Source organism: Curcuma longa, chromosome 15 (genome assembly GCF_044706935.1).
Source record: "Curcuma longa cultivar G26 ecotype Majalengka, Jawa Barat chromosome 15, ITB_CL_G26_1.1, whole genome shotgun sequence".
In the NCBI taxonomy this organism is placed as follows: domain Eukaryota; kingdom Viridiplantae; phylum Streptophyta; class Magnoliopsida; order Zingiberales; family Zingiberaceae; genus Curcuma; species Curcuma longa.
The window spans coordinates 4,363,197-4,383,261 of record NC_133875.1 but is presented as its reverse complement, the minus strand read 5'-3'; the positions used below and the strand labels follow the sequence as shown (position 1 = coordinate 4,383,261).

General features: G+C 41.1%; 5 protein-coding genes across 6 annotated transcripts; 2 read left to right on the top strand and 3 right to left on the bottom strand.

The window, feature by feature from the left end:
* Positions 1 to 341: 341 nt before the first annotated feature.
* Positions 342 to 3,980, top strand: LOC141846337 (protein CPR-5-like). Its single transcript, XM_074734355.1, has 5 exons — positions 342 to 724; positions 2,093 to 2,149; positions 2,231 to 2,266; positions 2,373 to 3,143; positions 3,227 to 3,980. The coding sequence occupies exons 1-5, from the start codon at positions 356 to 358 to the stop codon at positions 3,755 to 3,757; spliced, it is 1,764 nt and encodes a 587-aa protein (XP_074590456.1). The 5' UTR covers positions 342 to 355; the 3' UTR covers positions 3,758 to 3,980.
* A 758-nt stretch (positions 3,981 to 4,738) lies between these two features.
* LOC141846772 (uncharacterized) lies at positions 4,739 to 9,961 on the top strand. Of its 2 annotated transcripts, XM_074734817.1 has the most exons (6): positions 4,739 to 5,728; positions 5,849 to 5,953; positions 6,146 to 6,546; positions 6,632 to 6,721; positions 8,820 to 9,551; positions 9,728 to 9,961. In XM_074734817.1, the coding sequence occupies exons 1-6, from the start codon at positions 5,629 to 5,631 to the stop codon at positions 9,800 to 9,802; spliced, it is 1,503 nt and encodes a 500-aa protein (XP_074590918.1). In that variant the 5' UTR covers positions 4,739 to 5,628; the 3' UTR covers positions 9,803 to 9,961. The 2 variants fall into 2 exon arrangements, with proteins under 2 accessions (XP_074590918.1, XP_074590917.1); XM_074734816.1 differs by having other exon boundaries at positions 5,849 to 6,546.
* A 1,124-nt stretch (positions 9,962 to 11,085) lies between these two features.
* On the bottom strand, positions 11,086 to 12,437 carry LOC141846616 (alpha carbonic anhydrase 7-like). Its single transcript, XM_074734651.1, has 7 exons — positions 12,341 to 12,437; positions 12,026 to 12,243; positions 11,813 to 11,919; positions 11,641 to 11,743; positions 11,380 to 11,547; positions 11,245 to 11,298; positions 11,086 to 11,169 (listed from the first exon to the last, which is right to left on the bottom strand). Exons 1-7 carry the CDS (start codon positions 12,435 to 12,437, stop codon positions 11,086 to 11,088), a joined length of 831 nt encoding a protein of 276 aa, XP_074590752.1.
* A 448-nt stretch (positions 12,438 to 12,885) lies between these two features.
* Positions 12,886 to 15,681, bottom strand: LOC141846390 (galactoside 2-alpha-L-fucosyltransferase-like). Its single transcript, XM_074734422.1, has 2 exons — positions 15,456 to 15,681; positions 12,886 to 14,536 (listed from the first exon to the last, which is right to left on the bottom strand). Exons 1-2 carry the CDS (start codon positions 15,637 to 15,639, stop codon positions 13,116 to 13,118), a joined length of 1,605 nt encoding a protein of 534 aa, XP_074590523.1. The 5' UTR covers positions 15,640 to 15,681; the 3' UTR covers positions 12,886 to 13,115.
* A 1,678-nt stretch (positions 15,682 to 17,359) lies between these two features.
* On the bottom strand, positions 17,360 to 18,387 carry LOC141846667 (BRI1 kinase inhibitor 1-like). The gene has a single exon (XM_074734707.1). The coding sequence runs from the start codon at positions 18,381 to 18,383 to the stop codon at positions 17,499 to 17,501; it is 885 nt and encodes a 294-aa protein (XP_074590808.1). The 5' UTR covers positions 18,384 to 18,387; the 3' UTR covers positions 17,360 to 17,498.
* Positions 18,388 to 20,065: the final 1,678 nt, after the last annotated feature.

Genomic DNA, 20,065 nt, shown 5'->3' with positions numbered 1-20,065 from the left:
ACTTACCAGATTATTCCTGAAACTCGAGCACATGATCCAGAAGATAGTCGGCGGCGAGCTCCTCGTTCCTGTCGCAAGCAAAGAACGCCTGCAACACAGCAGCGCGACTGAAGCCCAATAACTCGAGCTGAGAAAATAAGGACGGGCCAAGTTAGTAACAATACGTAAAATTTCCTAAAATATCATTTTGGAAATATCCTTTTTCCACGTGGCACGATCGGGTCGAATAGCAAGATTTTCCACGCCCGTTCGATCTGATTTCGCTGGAAATTACAACCGTGCCACCGTCCCTCTCGTGGACATTTTCCCGAGGCTTCGTGGAATGCCTCTCCCTCCCCTTCCTCCTCCGCTTCGCATGGATCCCGCCGTATCCCACGGCCGAGCAACGGTTGACGGAGGTGGTGGAGATAGCGTCGGCGATGGAGGCGGAGGTGTGGCTTGCGATACCGCCGGGGGCCGGCCGTCGCAGCCGCCAAGGAGTGGAAGGGGCGTGGCTACCTCGAGAACCAGGAGGAAGGAGAGGGATGACGCCTCTTCCTCGTCATCCTCGTATTCCTCTTCCTCGACCTCGCGTTTCACGAGGAAGCGGTGTAAGATCAGAGGGGTGCGTTTGCGGAGCGGGGGAAGCCGTGGCCTTTTGGTGTTTACGCCCGATCGCGGCAATGAGTGTCTGCAGGAACTCGCTCTTCCGCTCGGCATGTCCTTCGCTGCGGTTATGGCTCAGGTGCTTTGGTTTGTTAGGCTTAAATTTTATGTTTTTATCCGTGAAATCTGATATGTAATATTTTACTTTTTTTATGTCAAGTTTGGAAGAGAATATTGATGGAACGAAAGTGTGCCATCTCAGTCTGCATTGTTTTATTGGTATCTTCTACTCGGATTTTTCACGAGTGGGCACTAGAACTTGAATAGATAGAATCTAGATTCTGGAGTAATATTTTTGTAGAACGAAGTGAAACCAAGTCTTACGACAATGTTTATTAACATGAAGTGAATGATAATTCACATGAGAATTAAACTAACCACTTTATAGATTAACACTTTAATGCATATCACTATCTACACGCTAATTCTTCATGTTAAATGTTGCTGCCCTATTTGCTAAAAAGAGTTACTTTTCATCATTTGTATCTCAGATTATTAATCTCCATGCAACCTGTGATTGAATCTTCTTCTTCTTCTTTTTTGATAAGGAAAGGATTGTAAGAATATTGCACAAGTTGAAAGGGGGAATAAGGATGGTAAACCATCCTTTTTTGGCCTATTAATCCGATAACTAGTTTGAATGTAGCTTTGTGCATGCCTTTGCTATCTGCGTACACTTAATTCTATACACTCTAGTTAGAAACAAAGAAAGTGTCTGATTTCAACTTTTGACTACCATAAAAAATTCAGCTTGGGTGCATATTGTACCAGTAGAATTTGGTGCTTGTTTTTCAAATGTGGCACTGTATCACACAAGTTGATAGAATAATCCCCCGATGAATCATTAATTACCAGACCACTCATTAAGTAGACCTCATGTGATTATATCCTCCCTTAAATAACAAAAATATATCCCACTTAAATTTTATGATTAGTTTCTTTGGATCTTGATCAGATTACCTTTTGATCTCTATTTTCTGTTCTATGTTTTACTTGAACTTGGAAAATCATTAAATGTTGATCATATTTTTAAGCGTGAGAAGCACTTCCCCTCCATCGCTAATGTTTCTGAATCTGTCTTGTGTATGAATACTTTCATTTATAAGATTTTAGCTGTCTGTTCAGATAACAGGTAATCACTCTAATTTTCATATCTACTTTGTAATTACCAAACCCAATTTCTCAACGAGTTGTTATGTCGCATAATTACATCAAATAATCAATGAGTAATTACAATGAGTTGTTGTTATGTTTAAGTGCTACTGCTGTGACTTATGAGTAATTACAACTAGTCAATTACCTTTTCAGATATGTTCATGAACAGAAATGACAGTGATAGTTATTTTTGGAAATTCTTAGTTATTTGACCATCATTTTTTCTTTCCATTGTACTTCTAGCTTCTAGATAGTCACAATATGTAGATGCTTGAAATACCTTATTTTCCAGGTTGTGTTTGGGAAGAGCATTTCAAAAGAGAGTATAGAAATAGATCATCTTTCCAAGGTTAGCCTATTGTTTCTTCCATCTGTTTTCATATCGTTAGTTTTTTATATACATCTAATTTGGATATACTATTTGCCACAGATGTGTAGTTCAGCAGTCAAGGAATCAATAACAAATGTAAGTCCATCTCTAGTTCACATGTATCTTTAGATTATTTTGCAGCTATTGTTATATAGTTTTAAAATGCATTCTTTTTCTTTTCTTGCTTCTTTCATTCGGACAGATATATGGGCAAAAATTTGATTATTTCATAAGAAATTTTGATAAGTCATTCTCTAGCTCATTGAAGACCCTTGGTTTGATCAATAACATGTCTGTTAATAGGAAGGAAAATGTTGTTGCCCCTGGTTTGTGTTCTTACGACAGTCATGAAATGACACCTGACTCGACCAACTCTGAACTTATTAGAACCATCAAAGATCCTGTGAAAAATGCTCTTTCTTCCAATTTTTGTTCTTTGAGTTATGAACCTACACCTGACATGACCAATGCTGAACTTATCAGAGCCATTGAAGGTCCTAAGGAACATGCTCCATTTAAATCATCAGACAATCAACTCATTATCCATCAACATACAAACCAGCGACTTGCAAATATTCACAGTAGCACACACAGTACTGCATTTAGTCAGTCTATTCTGAGTACAATGGAAAGATCTGTTATCGAGCAGGCTCGCTCTAATGACCTCAAGGCTGTTGAGATAGAGCTAGTAATGAAGAAGTTGCAGTTCAAGCAATCCCAGTTAATCATTAGTTCAGATGCAAATTTGCTAGAGAAGATTAAGATATCTTTAGGTATTTCCAAGTCTTCCTTCAAGGAAGAGAAATTGAGGAATCAAATGCAGGAGACTAGACATGCACAACTTTTGCAACAATGTATGGACCTTCTAGTCGCTGGTTTGATTGTCATGTGTATCTTGCTTACATACGGAGCTTTCATCTTTTCATATCAACGTGTTGCAGAGGTCACATCTGCCTGCATGTCTGTTACTGAGGTATGAGATACTTTCGATGTTCTCGACTCTTTTTTGCTGTTGGTTTCCTAAGCTTAGTGGAACTTCTGTTTGTTTGTCTCCAGAAATCCAACTCCTGGTGGATTCCTAAAGGAGTCCAGTCTTTCAATTCAGGCATGCACATGTTGAGGTGCCAGTTTGTGGTCCTATCTCGCATGTCTTTTGGGATATTAATGATTGTAGCGATAGCTTATGTGGCTTTCCAAAGGTCAGCAAAGTCAGTGGCAGCCATGCCGGTGACGTTTATTGTGCTGCTGCTAGGTGCTCTTTGTGGCTTTTTCGGAAAGGTATGCATAGATACATTAGGCGGAAATGGATATCGCTGGCTACTTGATTGGGAAGTTCTGTGCATGCTCCATTTCTTCGCCAATGCTTTCCCATCTGTGTTATACAATCTTCTTTACGGCCCCATAACCGTATCCCAAGGAGCAAATTCAAGTATCTTTCCTTACTGGCTGAGAAGATATGTATTCTACACACTACTGCTGCCTATTCTTCCAATATCAAGCGGGTTGCTGCCATTTGCTTCTTTCTTTGAATGGAAAGTGCACTTTGTAGAGAAATTTACTTTGTGGGTTTCAGATTCAACATCTTGAGAAATTTGTTGTATTGCACAAGATTCTACATTATCTTTGCTTCCCTAATCCGCCTTGTTGTACCTTAATTAAGCTATTTGTCTATGAGCATGTTTATCTCACCTCTTGAACTCCTTGTCCTAACTATTAGGAGGGACATGAAGAATCTTATTTTAGGCAAGTGTATGTATATCTTAAACTTTAAATGATTGCTAAAACTATTAGGTGGTTCTTATATATAAAATGGTGTGTGACATGAACACTTATGATTCTTTGTAGTAGCTTTGATCAAGTATCAACTTTGTGTTCTTCATTTTGTCAATGATTCAATTGGTTTAGTTGGGAAAATGGGGCGATTTGGTTTGAGCAATTCATTGTGGAAGTTCTAAGTGAACCAGAGTTTTCCCTGTTAAATAATGCATATTGTTGTAAGATTCCCAAAGAATTAGGATTTTTCTTCTTCTTGAAGTCTTTGATGTGAAGATTATTTTATATAATTAATTTAGAATTTTTTTTGAAACATTTTAAGCTACTATACAAATTTTAAATAAAAATCATTTCACCAAATTATTGATATTAGCCAATAGATTACACATAAAAATATTGTAAAATCCAATAATTAATTTTATTTTCAAAAATATAAATTATAAATCTAATTTGTTTTGTTAGACATATTCTCAAGTTATTCTAATTTGTAAATTTTAAAGAAAACACCACACGATTAATTGTTAAGACTCCAAAAAAGAGGAAACATCAAAAGAAAAAGTTAAAAATGGAAATTATTCCTTTAAATTAGCTAAAATGTGTCCATAAATAAAAAAAAACCAAAATAATATTTAAAATTTAGAATTTTAAGACCGAGACAATCTTTCGCCACCACCACACACGGATCGAGTGATATTTATTTCCGGATAAAATATTTAATTTTTTTAAATTAATTTTATTTTTGGTATTATTTCGTAATTAAATAAAATAATAAACCACAAAGAGCAAGAAGCCGAGAAGGAGAGCGAGTTAGTTGCATCCTTACCCATCTCCTCTCATCGTCATCATCGATCGTAGGTTTTTGCCCAGTCGAGACCGCAACGATCACAGCGAGCAATCTGACCACGCCACAGGATTCTCACACCCAGCGGCTTCCGATTCCTCGATTAGAGAGGTCCAAATCGATCTCTTCGCCCCGGCGGTGCCTCTTTGAATCCCTCGCAACTACCTTTGTCCGATCGAAACCGGATTCCAGTTAGCAGGAATCTGTCTCGCTTGGGCGCGGAGACTCGCGGGCAATCTTCGCCGTCTTTCTGCTTGTTATCAATTTTTTAATGGGCGGAATTAGGGTTTGAAGTTTGAAGGTCGTCGTGGTTTTTCTCAGGTGCTTTGAGGTGAGGGTGGGATATTTTCCCTCTTTCGTTTCCTCGCCCTCGGTTCCTCCTTTTGGGGCTTGCTGTTCCCGATTGGGAGCGCTGTTGTTTTGGGGGAGTATTGGGGTCGTTCTGCTAAAGAATTGAGGTGGTTTTATGGTTGCATCTTTGCTTCGTTTCAAATCCGAGTGCCCTCCCATGGGTGTCTGATGCCGTGAGATGCATGCATAAAGGTTGAAGCTTAACCATCTGAGCAAAAATAGGTTTTTTCCCACTCCGCTGACAGTTTAGATGTCTTGCCAGACAAGTCCTTTCAATTTTATGATGCAAACTTAGAGGCTGTGGTGGATGCACGACTTCGAGATTGGCTCTTCATTTAGGAAACTTCACACTTCGTCTGGGCAAGGTAGTGGGATGGGCTTCTATTGTTGATGTGTTTTGTTTAGGAAATAACATTGGATGAGTAAGTTGGTTCAAAATTGGATGTAGAGGTAGAGGATCTTAATTGTATATTGATAATGGTCTGTGTGGAAAATGGAGCAAGGTGAGCCAGCATTGGTTCCGCAGTGGTACAAGATTGCAAACGGGAGCACTTCAACCAATGGCCTGCGAACCAGTTCTTCCAAACGTTTTGGTACCCCAACTATTTCACATTAGATTCGTTAACCTTTAGTTATTGTTGTTATGCAAATTGTGTTTGAATTTGTTCACGAGTATAATTGTTGCTAATGCAATGTTTGTTTGTTTTCCTTAGATGAAAATGTTGCGGGACTAAGCCCAAGGAATAGATTACTAGAAGACCAAGAAAGGAACCTGCGCCGGAGCTTGAGCTCAAATGGTTCTGTAGTTCGTGAGAAAGGTAATTCTGGTAGATCTCAGACTTACAGTAGTTTCAGGAGATCTCGGGATAGGAACCAGGATAAGGATTTTGATTTCCGTGACAGAGAAAACAAGTTGCATTCGCTTGACAATGAATTTGAATATCATGATTCAGTAATAGGAGTTAGGTCTGAAGAGCATGCCTTAAGGCGGTCTCAATCTTTTGTAGCAGGAAGGCAAGTTGAGTCTTGGGCAAAAAAGCATGGAAGTAGTGGAAATAACAGTTCTCCATCTAGGGGAAGTACTATTGCAAGTATCGGCAAAACCTCATTTGACAAAGAGTTTCCATCTCTTCGAGTTGAAGGAAAGCAGGGCTTCTCAGATGCAGCTGTTGTGTCACCTCTTGGTCTTAGAACTGCTGTTCAGAGTCTTCCTACTGGCACTCCTGTCATAATTGGAACTTCAGCCCTGGCACAAGTACCAGTCAAAGTTGAAACTGATGGAAGTATAAACTCACCTGTTCTACAGGCTTCTACGGTCAATCATGCATCTACACCGGGAAGCAGTATGCCAGGATTAAACATGGCAGAGGCATTGGCTCAAGCACCATCTCAAGTTAGTGACACTCCGCAGGTAATTCATTGAATGGAATTATTGTTGCATGTTTCTTTAACACTGAGACAACATTTTCATAAACTAATCTTCCATTTATTTGCAGTTGCTCATAAACTCTCAAAGGATTGAAGAACTAACTCTTCGGAAATGCAAGCAGTTGATACCCATGACACCTTCATTGCCTAAAGCCTTGGTATGATAACCTCCTTGATTCTTGGCAAGTTCATTTTTTTCCCAATCTTTTATATAAAAAATATTTACTTCCTTCCCTCATTCTCTATTGCTCAAATCTTCTTATGAGAAGAAATTTTTGTAAGGACAAGCTTCTTGATGCACTGCACTTTTACTGCATACATTACATGAGAAAAGTCGTATCATCATAGTTGGTATTACTTTCTGATACTAGACAACTAGTATCATGCAAAATAAGTTACTGTTTGAATAAGATAAGTAGGGTGTGTGGTAAAGCTGAATAAATGTGTTTCTTAACTTTTAAAAAGTCAGTTCTGTGTGATTTTAGGGTGCATATTAGCAGTGCCTGTAACACGCTGTCAGTTGGTATCTTTTACCATAATGGGATGTCTTGTAGTAAAAAGTGAAGATGATTGTTTGCTTCCTATACATGTAGAGAGAATAAAATGGAAAACTATCTACGATTTTGTATAAAGTCCTGCAACTCAGTTCTAGTTGGGTGCAATATATCTATGTTCTATTCATGCTTCCCCCATTTTGATTATGATTTTTTGTGGTAGTTTCTATCTCAGTTGTTGATCTTCCTCTTCTTTTCCCGTTTGTCAACAGTTAGTGAGAATATAGATTCCAATTTTCCTACTCCTTAACTTACAATAGATAACCCAAAATTTCATTATGCTCAATGCTTTAGATGATGGATTCAGTTACAATATCTATGATAACCAATAGAAAAATGGCATGTATTTAATTTGACTCCATGATTCTGAAAATTTTACTACATCTTAAATGCATCCTATAAGAAAACTTGACCAAGTTAAATGGTTTATTTATGCTTCGTGTTCATGCAAAAAAGCCAGTTTAAGATATTTATGATACATTAGAGGATCTCCCTGTAGAAGGCAAAAAACCCCCTCAAATGCTTGTGTCTGTTCAGGTCCTTGCTCAACTGTTTATTCAAGAAAATAAACGAGCATATTTCCTTTTTTTTCCTTCTTTCTATTTGATCAGAAAAGATATCCATCTTCTTTCTTTTATATTTTTGTTTATAATGGAGATTGAACTCTGCTTTTTCTTTAAATTTCTGGCCTGATCATTGGTTAACAAAAGCTTCATCCATTTGATGAAAAATGTTTTTTTAGGAAACTTAGGCTGTCACAATGTCTACACATAGATTGTATAATTAAAAGGATTGAGTCTATTTGAGTGGAAGACACAAATGGTAGAGGAGACCAAATAAAATATTAGTTGTTGGAATAACAACAACAACAACTAAGCCTTATCCCACTAAGTGAGGTCGGCGTTGTGAAGAATATAAATATGTAAATTGGTTTTTCTTAACAACTCAAGCTTTTGTGATAAGTCATTAACCAATTAACTTTAACATGATATGAGAGCAGGGGTCCAGCTTTAAATCCTACCCATGTTAAAAAAAAAAATCAACAATTTATATATGGGTTTGTACCAATCAAGGAAAGTATATGCACCCACATATGATGGGAGAGTATTAAACTCACACATGTGGAAGAGTATTAAATCCACACATGAAGGGGCATGGAGAGTATTAGATCCACACATAAAGAGCATGTTAAGAACATAAATATATAAATTGGTCTTTTTTCTAGACCTCAAAGTCTTAGGATAAGTAGTTAGCCAATCAATTTTAATAAATTTTAGTATTACTAGTGATATATCTTGCATAAGGCTCGGTAGAGTGAGAAGATTCATCCCTGCTATTTGTTGCTTGTCATTACCTCTTTTTCTCTACTGCATGGTGTAGGTTGCAACCATTTCTGAACATGTACTGAAGTATAAGCCTGAAATGCTGTTCTGTTAAGTGCCCCATTGGTTCGACTTATTATAGACATTTAGGAGAGAGATCTGTGAAGGCAACTATCTGCCTAATTAACATGATCTACAAATTTGTCCACATCTGGATTTTTATTTGTTTATACACAAGCAATTTAATGGATAAAAACATTGTGTTCAAGCTTGACTATTGGAGTGATTCACCTTTTATAGATCTCAATTAGATAAAAAAACTGTTTTTCCCTGTTCATGTTTTTATTCTTCATTTGTTCACAATATTTTGTTGCTCTCAGAATGGCAATCTATCAGATAAGGCAAAATCCAAAGTTGCAAGAGGTGGGGATTTTACTTCTCTTGTCAAGGCTGGCCAACTGTTGCATGTGAACCAAACTATTCGATCGCCAACCAATTCTGATGTTGCAAAGACATCTTCAGTGGGGAATTTTCAGGTTCTTAACCGAGAGAAGAATGGCATCACCTCCATTGCTAAAGATGGTCAAGGTCTAAGCAAGGTTGTGAACCCCGTTGGTCCCATGTTGTCTTCTGCAGTTCTTCCTTCAAAGATCTCAACTGACCAGAATGTTAACATCGACAAGAATACAGGGGATAGAAAAATCCTTTCTCAAGCTCAAAATAGGAATGCCTTCTTCAATTTGCTAAGGAAGAAATCTTCGAATAGTTCAAGTACTATTTCAGTGCCAAGCTCACTCGAACCACCACTGAGTGCGGAAAAGTCAAATGGAGAGCAACAGCACAGCACCTTCCCTGTTAATATGATGAAAAATAGCCTTCCATCAGTATCTGATGGTTTTGATGAACCAACAGATATTGGAAGTATGAATCTAGATTTTTGTGCTTCTGATCAATCTGAGAGATCTTTTGCTGATGACAATGTAGAAACTAATCCCAACTCAGACAATGTTGTCGATCCTGAGGAGGAAGCCTTCTTACGGTCCCTTGGATGGGACAAAAATGGCTGGGAGGAAGCTCTGACTGCGGAGGAGATTGACGACTTTCGTAAAAAGGTAAAGTTCTTCAGAATATTATGTTCATTACTTTGGCCTCCAGATCCCTGGTTAACTAGTTAAACTGTCGATTCTGAAACCACTGCCTTTGTCCTTCATCATTATTCCTTTTTCTTTGTTTCTTTGTTTGTTTTTGTATGTTTCACACATGCTGCTTTGCTTCATTCTTTTCCCAGTATGAGAAGCAGAGACCACTGAAGATTGTGCCCGAGTATATAGACGGAAGCAACTCGTCTGGCGCCGAAACTTGAAGACCGAGACCAAGCATATTTTGGTTCGATATCGAATGCCATTAGTTAGCTAATTTCTTTTTTCCTGGAAGTGTTTTCTCATTGATATTTATGGGGACTTGAGATACGAGTTGTGAAAAATATAGATTGGTGAAAAGAAAAATCAATGAGTTTTGTTTTCCTGGTCTTTAGCTGCCGAAATGATTTTGAAATGCTGAATAAGATCAAACTGGAAGTAATGGTAAGTTTTTGTAAAAATTTCTACTACTCTATCCACTATATGCAATCTCAAACCATATGCAAAAGGATTATGATCTTGCAGACAGTGATACTCTTTTATTATGACATTAGAACTCCTTAAGCACGCCAAGTTTAATTACCAGATCAACAGAACTGATAGAGAGCTGTATCGTATAGTTTACACAGTCTTCTGTAAAGGTGGAATCCGTTATCTTAGCAGTTTCACATGATTTGCTTCACGAATATATGTAAAGAGGTAAATCGATAAACTGTAGTTAACCACGACGGAGGAGGGTATTGTTTCGGTTTCGTTGAAATTCGAACTTTTATCCTTTTCTGTAAGTTTGTTTCGTCGTAACCAGTTCAGTTATGCTCCGGGAGCATAATTTATACGGTCATGGTTGATGTTAACTCAATCTAGATGATCAAGTTCCTGTATGGTATAGTTTACACAGTCACGGTGGTTGATGTTTTTTGTCGAATTTTTTGGCCTTTTTTAGAATTTTACTCTCTGCATCGATCTGATGTTATAACACAATCAAATTTAAAATATAATTAACATTAAAAAAATTGGAAAAAGTTTTTCCGTTTTTCAACTGCCAACGGTCTAACCCAGGCCGACCCCTAACCCAGGAAAAGACCGACCCGAACCCGGCCCATCATTTAGGCGGGTCGAACCGAATTCAAACGAACGGTTCGACGACCACCCGACTCCGATTCGCGTGGTCTCTACCTTCTTCTCTCTTCTCCGGTCGCCGTCGCCGTCGCCGTCGCCGCCCCATGCTCGCCTGAAGGCGCGTCTCCCAACCCTTCCGTTCCGTCGATGCGTTTCCCATTGCACGCTTCTTCGACGCCAATTCGTTTTCCAGTCTATGTATCGTTGCTATGTGATCTATAAATCATCAGTTTCTCAATTCAATAATTGTATTCCTTCTCATTTTCACGATATATAGAGGATTAATTAATTGCATCACTTCTTCTCATTAACTGAGTCTAGATTCAAACACAAAGATGAGCAAAATGCTAGAATCAAGCATTTATTCATCGAACAAAACACAAGCCCATCAGTATCCTTTTCGTCGTGGACGAAATAAACCGATTCCCCGATCGTTGATCTCCTGTGTTGGCCTTGCATTCCTCGACGAGTCCTGCAAGTGAATTTAACAATGCTTAATTACTTTATGCATCTTCAAACTAAAATGAAGTTTCGTAGTATTACTTACATCATCAACAGCTTCTCTCAGCAGTCTTACTTGTTCCCTTGACACTGTTCTCACCTGCAAAGCCACACCTTATTGATGAACAGTTTGTCTCAGCAGTAAGAAAGAATCTTATCGATCGCAATATCGACGACTAACCTTGTTGATGATGGTCCAAACCACACCTTCAGTGCAAGGGGGTGTGGTTAAAGAGCCCATGTATCTGTAGTACTTCCTGCTCCCTCTCCTTATCTTCCTTGGATCCACCATGCCCACCTCTTCCTCTGCTTCATGTTTGTCTGTGATCATCTCCATGTATCTCTCCATCTGCATCAAGAAATTTGTTTTGTTTTTGTTATTGAAATACCAATGAAAAAATTTTCAGTTATGTATGTATGTATATGTGAATGAATGAATGACCTCGCCGAGGAAGGGTTCGCGGCGGCCGAAGGTGTAGAGAATGCCGACGACGGCAGTGCGGTTGTCGGCGCTCTGATGAACCATGTGGAGCTCCATATCGAACCTGCGAAAAGACAGCCGATCGAGATTTGTTGAATTCGAAGAGTTTGGAGATGAAGGGAGATCGCCGCACCTGCGTCCGTTGATGGTGTGCTCCGACGGCGAGTGCCAGTGCAGCTGCTTCAGAGCGTACTCGCTCCCGTAGATTCGCACGCTTCCGGCGTCGCCCTCGAACCGGAGCTGCCAGATTGAAGATTCAGGATCAAAATTGTATCTTTATCTTTTTGGCGTTACCAAAATCGATTTTTTTGACAGGTAGAGACTACGATTTCATCAGATCACTCGCCATGATGTCGTGGCCGCGGTTCCTGAGCACGGCGGCGGCGGGGCGGTAGGAACGGCGGAGGCGACCCAGGAGGGGCAGAATCCGGACGCGCTCGTCGGAGAGATCCACCGGCGACTGCATCCGGCCGTTGCCGCAGGCTGCCCAATCCTTGTGGATGTGCCCCCAGTGCTCCGGCCCCGCCTCGCTCCCTTCCTGGTAGCTGAACTCCAACTCCTCGTCTGCAAATAACCAACGTACCACCGCCAATCAATCAAGCTTTTGATCATAAATCCACATCAAGTTCAAATTTTTAAGCTGCGAAGCTTGCTCACGTACCGACTTCTTGAGAGATTGCGATGTGAGATTGCAGGAGGAGGACGAACATGACGACGAAAGCAGAGTGGACCATGAGTCTGATGCTGTGATCCGCCATTGATGACCGATCTTTGAGCTCAGGAACGAAGAAGAAGAAGACGCATACATATATACAGATCAGCGGAACGAAGAGAGCAAGTGAATCAAAAAAAGTAGCAAGCAAGGGAGATTACTATCTTTCTTTTTGCACATGATTTCTTTCTATTTTTTTTATTGAATGCATTAGATTTCTTGCTTACACAGCGAGTGCAGGAAGAATATTTAATTTGCTTACATATAAAACTGCTGGATGAGTTGTTCTTGCGCTGGGAAAGACAACCATTACATGGCCATTTATTCTTTGCAGGACGAGACGATCATTTCTTTTTCTCCATTTCCATTTTCTTTCTAATATATTCAATTTTAATCGATCATTTCCCTTCTGTCTCCAAACAATTAGGAAATCAAAAATAAATAGAAAGGGTTTAAGATGAGGCAATAAGATGCAGCAACAAACATTTGACAACTATCACACACAATGCTATAATTATGAATTGTCTTATGGAAAGATATTGTAATTAATGTACAATGTAATTAGACTAATTCCATGCTGCTGTATGGAGTTTTTAACAAGTTTCATGAACAAAATCCCATGAACAGATATGTAAAGAGAGGATCTGAGGAGAGTTCTTCCAAATTTCCATGAGCAAAATTCATCAAGTAGGAATGCACACTGTTTTTCTTCAACTGAAAATAACTAATCGAATAGCTTGATGCCGCCGCCTTCATCTTCGCATCGCCTCACATTCCTCAAAATGGCATGCCCGCCGCCGCCGTCTCCGAAGCACTGCTCCGGGCGCGGAGGCATGAGGTAGCACGGCTCCGGCGACGCCGCCTGGCGGCACGCGTCATGCGACTGCGTCTGCCGCAGCAGGATCCACGGCCTCAGCCCCCCGAGCCCCTGCGCCACGTACCCGAAGGTGGACCACGCCGTCGTCACCAGCGCGTCGCTGAGGCTGAGTAGCTCGATCTCCGCCAGCGCCTTCACGTTGTGGTCCCGATGATCCGTCCGCTGCGACTCCTCGTGGCTCGGCTGGAATACCCCGACGACCTCCCCCGTCGTCGTCGCCCGCCGGTAGTACACGTCCCTGATCTTCTCCGAGTACCCCGGTTTCAAGTACGTCACCAGCACCGCCTTCACTTTGGTGTCGACGGACGTTGCCGCTGCAGCATTTTTCTCATCGACCTTCGGCAGCAGTCTCTCGCCCATCAAACAGCTCATAATCTGCTCCAGCATTTTCTCGAAAGGGATCGGGAAGTTGTCGAAGACCCTGATTTGGACGCCGACTCTCTCGTCGGCTTTTTCCAAATAAGCTCTGTAGTACCTGGTGACGCGGCCCCATACCTCGTTGCTCGGGTGGATAAGGTACCGGACGAGGTGGTGGAAGACTGCGGACCGCTCCGGGAACAGCTGGCGGAGCTCGTCGGCGTACTCAGGGACCAGAAACAGAGACGGCACGAAGTAGTGGTCCGACTTCAGCAGCAACCACGGCACCTTCCGCAGCGTTCGCTGCGAATCCTCGCAGAAGAACCGCTTGTCCCAGTCGCCGTAGTACCACGGAAGATGCAGGTAGACGTAAGATCGAGAATCAATCGAGGTGCTCTTCGACTTGAGCAGGTTTCCGAAGCTTTCCGGCGACTCGGTGTCGAATCTGAAGAGATCTCTGATGGGGAAGTCGGCTGGGAGGGCCCACGTTGCGCCGGGGAAGGGCTCGCAGAGGAGGTCCGTGAAGTCGTCGGGGATGTAGAGGAGGAGCACCTTATTGTTGAGCAGGGCGTATAAGAAGGCGGAGACGATGGTGATGACTCTGTTCCCGATGCCGTTGTGGGGGATCCAGACTACGTACTGGCACTCGGAGGCGGCGGAGGCATTGCCTGCGGCGGAGCTGAGCACGGCGGCGGAGCGGTTGTAGAGCGCGGTGTGCGGGGCGCACTTGCGGTGGAGGGCCTCATACTCGCGCAAGCGGCTGAGGAGGTAAGCGGAATGAGAGTACGGCGACGGATTCCTGTAGATAGCCGCCTGGTATCGACTGAGGCAGGTGCTTGCTTCGAAGTCGGGGGAGAGGAGACCACCGAGAAGCGGGTCAGCGGAGGAAGACGACGAATAATTTTTTGGACCTTAAAGAAAATATTAAATACTTAACGATCTAATTGAATAAAAAAAATAAGAGCTTCAAAATTCTTGGAGTGGAATGCAATAAGTATTTTTCATATTTATAGTTAGTAGTAATTTTATAATATATAACATAATTTAGATCTAAAATATTTTATTTAATTTATCTACAGTTAAGATTTGGATAATTTGAAAAAAAAATAAATCATGATATTGAATTGACCTCTTCAAATGGAAAAAAAATTATTTCCCAAAAGATTAATTTGTAAAGATTCTATTCGGATTCTAGTGATAATCTACCACTTTAGTGGCTACATCAACCTTCTTTAATGGTTGATTTGACTTATTAATTATTTTTAAATAGTCCATCCAATTATCTTTAATTAGGATTTATTATTCAAGCCAATTAGTCATTATCCACTTCATAATTCCTCTATTATGACAAATCAACAATGCACCTGATTCATCCAATTGAATTATCAAATTCAATCGCTCAAATCAATCTAACAAGTTGCACTTATTATCGTATGGCTTATTATCTAAGTTGCCTTTCTTGACCCGTTTAATTCGACAAGCATAGTTAATCCAATCTTGAAGATGTTTATTATTTGGATCAATTAGCCAATATTATCCAATTAATTACTTTTCTTTCTTAGTCAAATCGATCTACTAATCCTATATATTTGATCTCTTTAATTAGACAATACACATAGAATTACATAGAGAGTTATAATTCTAAATTTATAAGAAATTAAATACTGAACTAGAACAACCGATTGCATGAAGAAATTAACGCACCGATAGAATTATATTCATGCAAAAACTATTGCGACGACGACGGCGACGTACGGCGAAGCACAAAACAAATGAAAGAAAGAAAAGAAAATCAAGAAAATAAAAGCGTAGTATTAATTAATTAATTACCCGATGATCGGAACGCTGCACCGCCGGGATGCGTCTCCGGCAAAGCTAGTCGGAGGTACGTCCCGACCCAGATCAGGACCAGCACCGCCGCCGGAAGCAGCAACCGGGCGACCGCGCCGCCGCCGCCGCAGCCGCCGCCGCCGCACGGCCTCTTCAAGCTTCTGGAGACGCTCTCCCTCTCCATCCGTCTGCTCCCTCGTTTGGAAGTCGTCGCCGTCTACCAACTCGCAAGCGATTCTCTTATTCAACTTGGCCACTTTGCACCCAATTAATTAAGCTTCCGGGAAGGTCCTCGGTACTAATATTTTAATTTGAGGGGGTTTTAAGCGCAAATAAATCTATTAATTAATATGTTTTTCCGTTGACTTCCAACGCACACACATGTATAGATTCACAGGATCCATCCCAAACGGATCGCGCCCCAGGTGTGTAAATAGTGGAAAAATTAGAACTAAATTGAAATTTATACGTTAGAAAGATTAATTAAGTATTTTAGGATAGTTGATGATGAAAGAAAATATATAAAATTCCTTGATAGGAGAAATTTCTTCATTTAGAAATATAATATTTTAGGATAGTTGATGATGAAAGAAAATCTATAAAATTCCTTGATAGGAGAAATTTCTTCATTTAGAAATATAATATTTTAATTGATTTTTTTCTATTTTTTAAATTGATATCTATATAATCAACGTAGATTGTATATATCCATTATTATACCAAATAAAAAACATGAAAGTGAGAATTTCATTGCTGACAAAATATTCCATTTTGAAAATTCAAGCCTATTTTTTTACTTAATATCCTAAAATTTTATATTAATACATTCTTTTTATTAACACACATTCACATTCATTTTAACATTCTTACTATTATTATTTGTGAGGTTCATGTTTACTCATTCTATCTTTATTCATATTTAATATTAAATAAATAAAAACACTCATCCATATTAACTGTGTTCAAAAAATTAAACATTAATATGTGTGGATATTATAACATATATTTATATTAATTGTAACATCATTCCTATATTATAGTACCCACACATTGATACAAATGTGATGCTCTTAAAAATAAGTTAAGTTATTGACGAGTTGTACTACTTGGCTTAAGTTGACCCAAATCTTTAATGGATCATGATTAGCACTACCACGTAACTAATTTATGAAATGTCGTCGAGCATGATCCGACCCATTTGACACTAAAAAATTCTCAATGAACTATTAGAATAAGAGATTTAAGATAATCACCAACCTCTAATTATTGGAATGACCTCTGTAATATTGAATTAATTAAGGAATAGTGGCTGGACTACTAATGAGGGACCATTTAAATAACAAATTAATTAAACATATTTAGTTCTTAAGAATATTGATTACAAAGCAAATTAACCTAAATTGAAGCATTCGGTTCGATCAAATTAAACCGAACCAAACCCAACCGGTTCATGCAAGGGCATATAGAATTTATAAATATAAAAAAGGAAAAAAAGGAAAGAAAAAGGAGTAATTGTTAATTAGTCCAAAACAATCACGTAAGCAATTTAATTCTCTCATAATTCCAAAGAAACACGGCAAGTGCATTGACTGCCGTGCACGATCTGTGGAATAAGTTTGATTAAGATATTACAAAGATAAAAAAAATAATTTTCTATTATTTGTACTTAATTTTCAACAAAGATATATATATATATATATATATTTTATATATTGAAAGAAAGAAGAAAAAACTGATTCTCATTCTTTTACGTGCCTAAATATTCTTAGTCTTTGTTGAAAATTTCCTATAAAAAAGTCTAAAGAAGACTTTTTTTTATTTTTTATGTGGATTTCAATCATGAAAAGTGGAAATTAGGAAGGAACGATTGAAAAGAAAGCACAATTGGTTGAATATAATTATGATTGATCATAAAATTCTTTTCAAAGGATAAAAATTAATTATACTTAATTTCTTTTTCTATTTTTTTTGGTTCTGCTCTTGAATTTCTACAGATTGGTACGTTGACTTCCTGCCAACGCAGCGTCCTCCTCCGGCTCCACGTCACGTCTCGCCGGCTTTCTGCTTCGCGGCGACGGCGATGGAGTTCTTGCAGTGCGCGATCGCCGCCTGGATCGCGCTCTGCAGCTCCTCCATCGTGCTGCTGTCCGACGTGGAGGTCGAGGAGATGGTCATCGAGGAGGCGGAGAGGAGGCCGCTGTTGGTCGGCGACGTCCTCATCGACGCCGGCGCCGACATCTGCCCCTTCCTCCGCCGCCACCACTCTCCCTGCGTCGCCGCTGCCGCCGCCGCCGCCGCCTTATTGTTCCGATTCGAGTGCCCCGAGAAGGAGCACGGTCGCCGTCGCAGGTCATCGTCGCGGCGGCGGCGCTCCCTCTCCCCTGTCCTGAAGAAGAACAGGAGCTCCATCAGGCTCGCGTACTTCCGCAGCAGCCTGCTCACGTCGAGCCCCTTCCTTTTCCTCTTCGTCGTCGCCGTCGGCACCTCCTCCGCCGCCTCTTTTTCGTTCCGCTTCCTCAGCCTCGCGAGGCCGAAGAAGGACGCGAACGCCGACGTCGGCTTCGCGGCTCTACTCTCCTCCTTGGCGGGCTTGCTCGGGCTGAAGTAGTCGACGTGGCGGTCGCTGTCGGTGTGGCCGAGGGGATAGGTGAAGTTGTCCAACGAGATGTCGGAGGCGCGCGGGGGGCTGCCGGGCTGGGAGAGGAGGTGGAGAGGCAGGAGGTGGCCATGGAGGAAGATATCATCGGCGGGGGCCAAGTCGAAAGCGGCAGAGGAGGCAGAGGGCGGCTCGGTGGCAGTGCCCTTGAGGGTGGCCGGCGAGCTGAGAGTTTGGAAGGAGATGGTGAAGGAGAAGTCGTGAGAGGGGGAGGCGGTGGCCGAAGATGTCGGCGCCGGTGGCGGTGAAGTAGCCTTATCTTCTATCTCCATGGACCAGAATGATGCGTGTTAAAACATTTAGGTTTGGAGCAGATATAAATATACATACATATTTAATTTCACTTTATATATATATATATAATCCTGCAATTATTTTTTACTGTAATGAAACTACGAATTAAGGTACAGAAGGGAGTCAATCACAAGCCCTACAAAAAGGGCGATGCAGTAACCATCACCAAAGTCTTCCTCGTGATTTGACTCATAGAACTGGGACGACACCTCCAAGCCATGCACGAACCACCCTTCATCGCCCCCACGGGCGGAGCAGCTGGTCAGGGCATGGGAGCTTGCAACATGAGGTAGGCGGTTCGAAGGCTCATGGCGCACATGCGATAACATCAAAATGTGTCATGTTTCCAAATCCTTCAACCACTATGCCCTGGCCAGTCCCGCATTCACCGTGATTTACCTCCTCACAGATGGTCGGGGGGCCGAACCACTATGCCCTGGCCAGTCCCGCATTCACTGTGATTTACCTCCTCACAGATGGTCGGGAGGCCGATCGTGTGGGGCCGCTAGGTTGGCGGATTCCAACCTTTTGCAGCACGAACCACCCTTCATCTGCCCTTCGACACGCTTGTGCAACAGAATGTGAAAAAAAAAACAGAGGAGAATCCATGGCAGTCAGTCAGTCAGTCGGATACACAGAAGAAGGGGGGGCCTGCAGCATGGAGACGTGCCAACCTACTTTTGTTTTGCTCCAGAGGGACGCGATGAGGGCAATGATAGGAGCAGAGGGAGGTGGTCCTGCGAGGAAGAAGACGACCCCATTCTCACATGGAAACAAAGTGCCCGGCCGAACGGAGTTGGGGTGCATCAATCACACATACCTTGGGTGAGCAGAGCAGAGCAGAGCAGACTGCAGAGGCATGGAGCCACCATTTGTCTTTGGAGCAATCACACATACCTGAGTTTTAGAAGGTTTTATATATATGTGAGTCGAGAGCTTCACAATCACGAAAACAATGAAGAAAATCAGAAATTCATATTCTGCAAACAGTTCGTTAGGAGGTTTGAGAATGACAGTTAATGAATTTAATCACCTGAAAGTAGGCTGCATCATGAAGGCTTAGCTTAGCTGGGACAGACAGTAGATACAAAGTGTTTTAGAATCAGTCATGCTCCACGAGCAACAAACACACTGAGCTGTTCCCAATTAAATTCTACAACAGCTGTAGCAGAGCTCCCTAAAGCTTTTATGGTGGGCATGGACGCGTGGTCCCTTGGTTCCCTTGGGCAGTTGAATATAATGCTCGATGCGAGTTCAACATCAATCGGATGGAAGAGGAGAAAAGGCTTTAGCTTCCTTCCTCTTCCTTCCATTTTCATCCTCAGAGGCGTTTCGAATTGAAAGGCAATAGACAAGTTGATGGAGGACCAGAGGAAGAGAATTATATAGCTTTTGGCCTTTGAGAGATAAGGAAACTCTGGTGGAACATGCACATCCACTGAAGTGATGGATGAGCTGTTCTGTCGTGTGCGATGCAGTCCTTTCACCTGCGTTCATGATCAAATCTGTAATCATGATGTTTAATAAGTAATTGATGAAGAAAGAACAAAGAACAGCACAGTGATCTTTGAGTTAATTCTGCAAAACTTACTAATTAATCTTCATCCTAAATGATTAATGATTCCGCTGTCAACTTGCCTTTATCAATTATAAAGAGGCA

What these genes read in the sequence shown, in the direction of transcription:
- LOC141846337 (XM_074734355.1), top strand. Translation starts at nt 356, where the DNA reads ATGGATCCCGCCGTATCCCACGGCCGAGCAACGGTTGACGGAGGTGGT. An exon ending in TCGCTGCGGTTATGGCTCAG is followed by an intron (nt 725 to 2,092) that starts GTGCTTTGGTTT and finishes CTTATTTTCCAG; the next exon opens with GTTGTGTTTGGGAAGAGCAT. An exon ending in TCAAGGAATCAATAACAAAT is followed by an intron (nt 2,267 to 2,372) that starts GTAAGTCCATCT and finishes TCATTCGGACAG; the next exon opens with ATATATGGGCAAAAATTTGA.
- LOC141846772 (XM_074734816.1), top strand. Translation starts at nt 5,629, where the DNA reads ATGGAGCAAGGTGAGCCAGCATTGGTTCCGCAGTGGTACAAGATTGCA. An exon ending in CAGTTCTTCCAAACGTTTTG is followed by an intron (nt 5,729 to 5,848) that starts GTACCCCAACTA and finishes TGTTTTCCTTAG; the next exon opens with ATGAAAATGTTGCGGGACTA. An exon ending in AAGTTAGTGACACTCCGCAG is followed by an intron (nt 6,547 to 6,631) that starts GTAATTCATTGA and finishes ATTTATTTGCAG; the next exon opens with TTGCTCATAAACTCTCAAAG.
- LOC141846616 (XM_074734651.1), bottom strand. Translation starts at nt 12,437, where the DNA reads ATGGCGGATCACAGCATCAGACTCATGGTCCACTCTGCTTTCGTCGTC. An exon ending in CGCAATCTCTCAAGAAGTCG is followed by an intron (nt 12,244 to 12,340) that starts GTACGTGAGCAA and finishes GGTTATTTGCAG; the next exon opens with ACGAGGAGTTGGAGTTCAGC. An exon ending in GCGAACCCTTCCTCGGCGAG is followed by an intron (nt 11,548 to 11,640) that starts GTCATTCATTCA and finishes TTCTTGATGCAG; the next exon opens with ATGGAGAGATACATGGAGAT.
- LOC141846390 (XM_074734422.1), bottom strand. Translation starts at nt 15,639, where the DNA reads ATGGAGAGGGAGAGCGTCTCCAGAAGCTTGAAGAGGCCGTGCGGCGGC. An exon ending in TGCAGCGTTCCGATCATCGG is followed by an intron (nt 14,537 to 15,455) that starts GTAATTAATTAA and finishes ATTTTCTTTAAG; the next exon opens with GTCCAAAAAATTATTCGTCG.
- LOC141846667 (XM_074734707.1), bottom strand. Translation starts at nt 18,383, where the DNA reads ATGGAGATAGAAGATAAGGCTACTTCACCGCCACCGGCGCCGACATCT.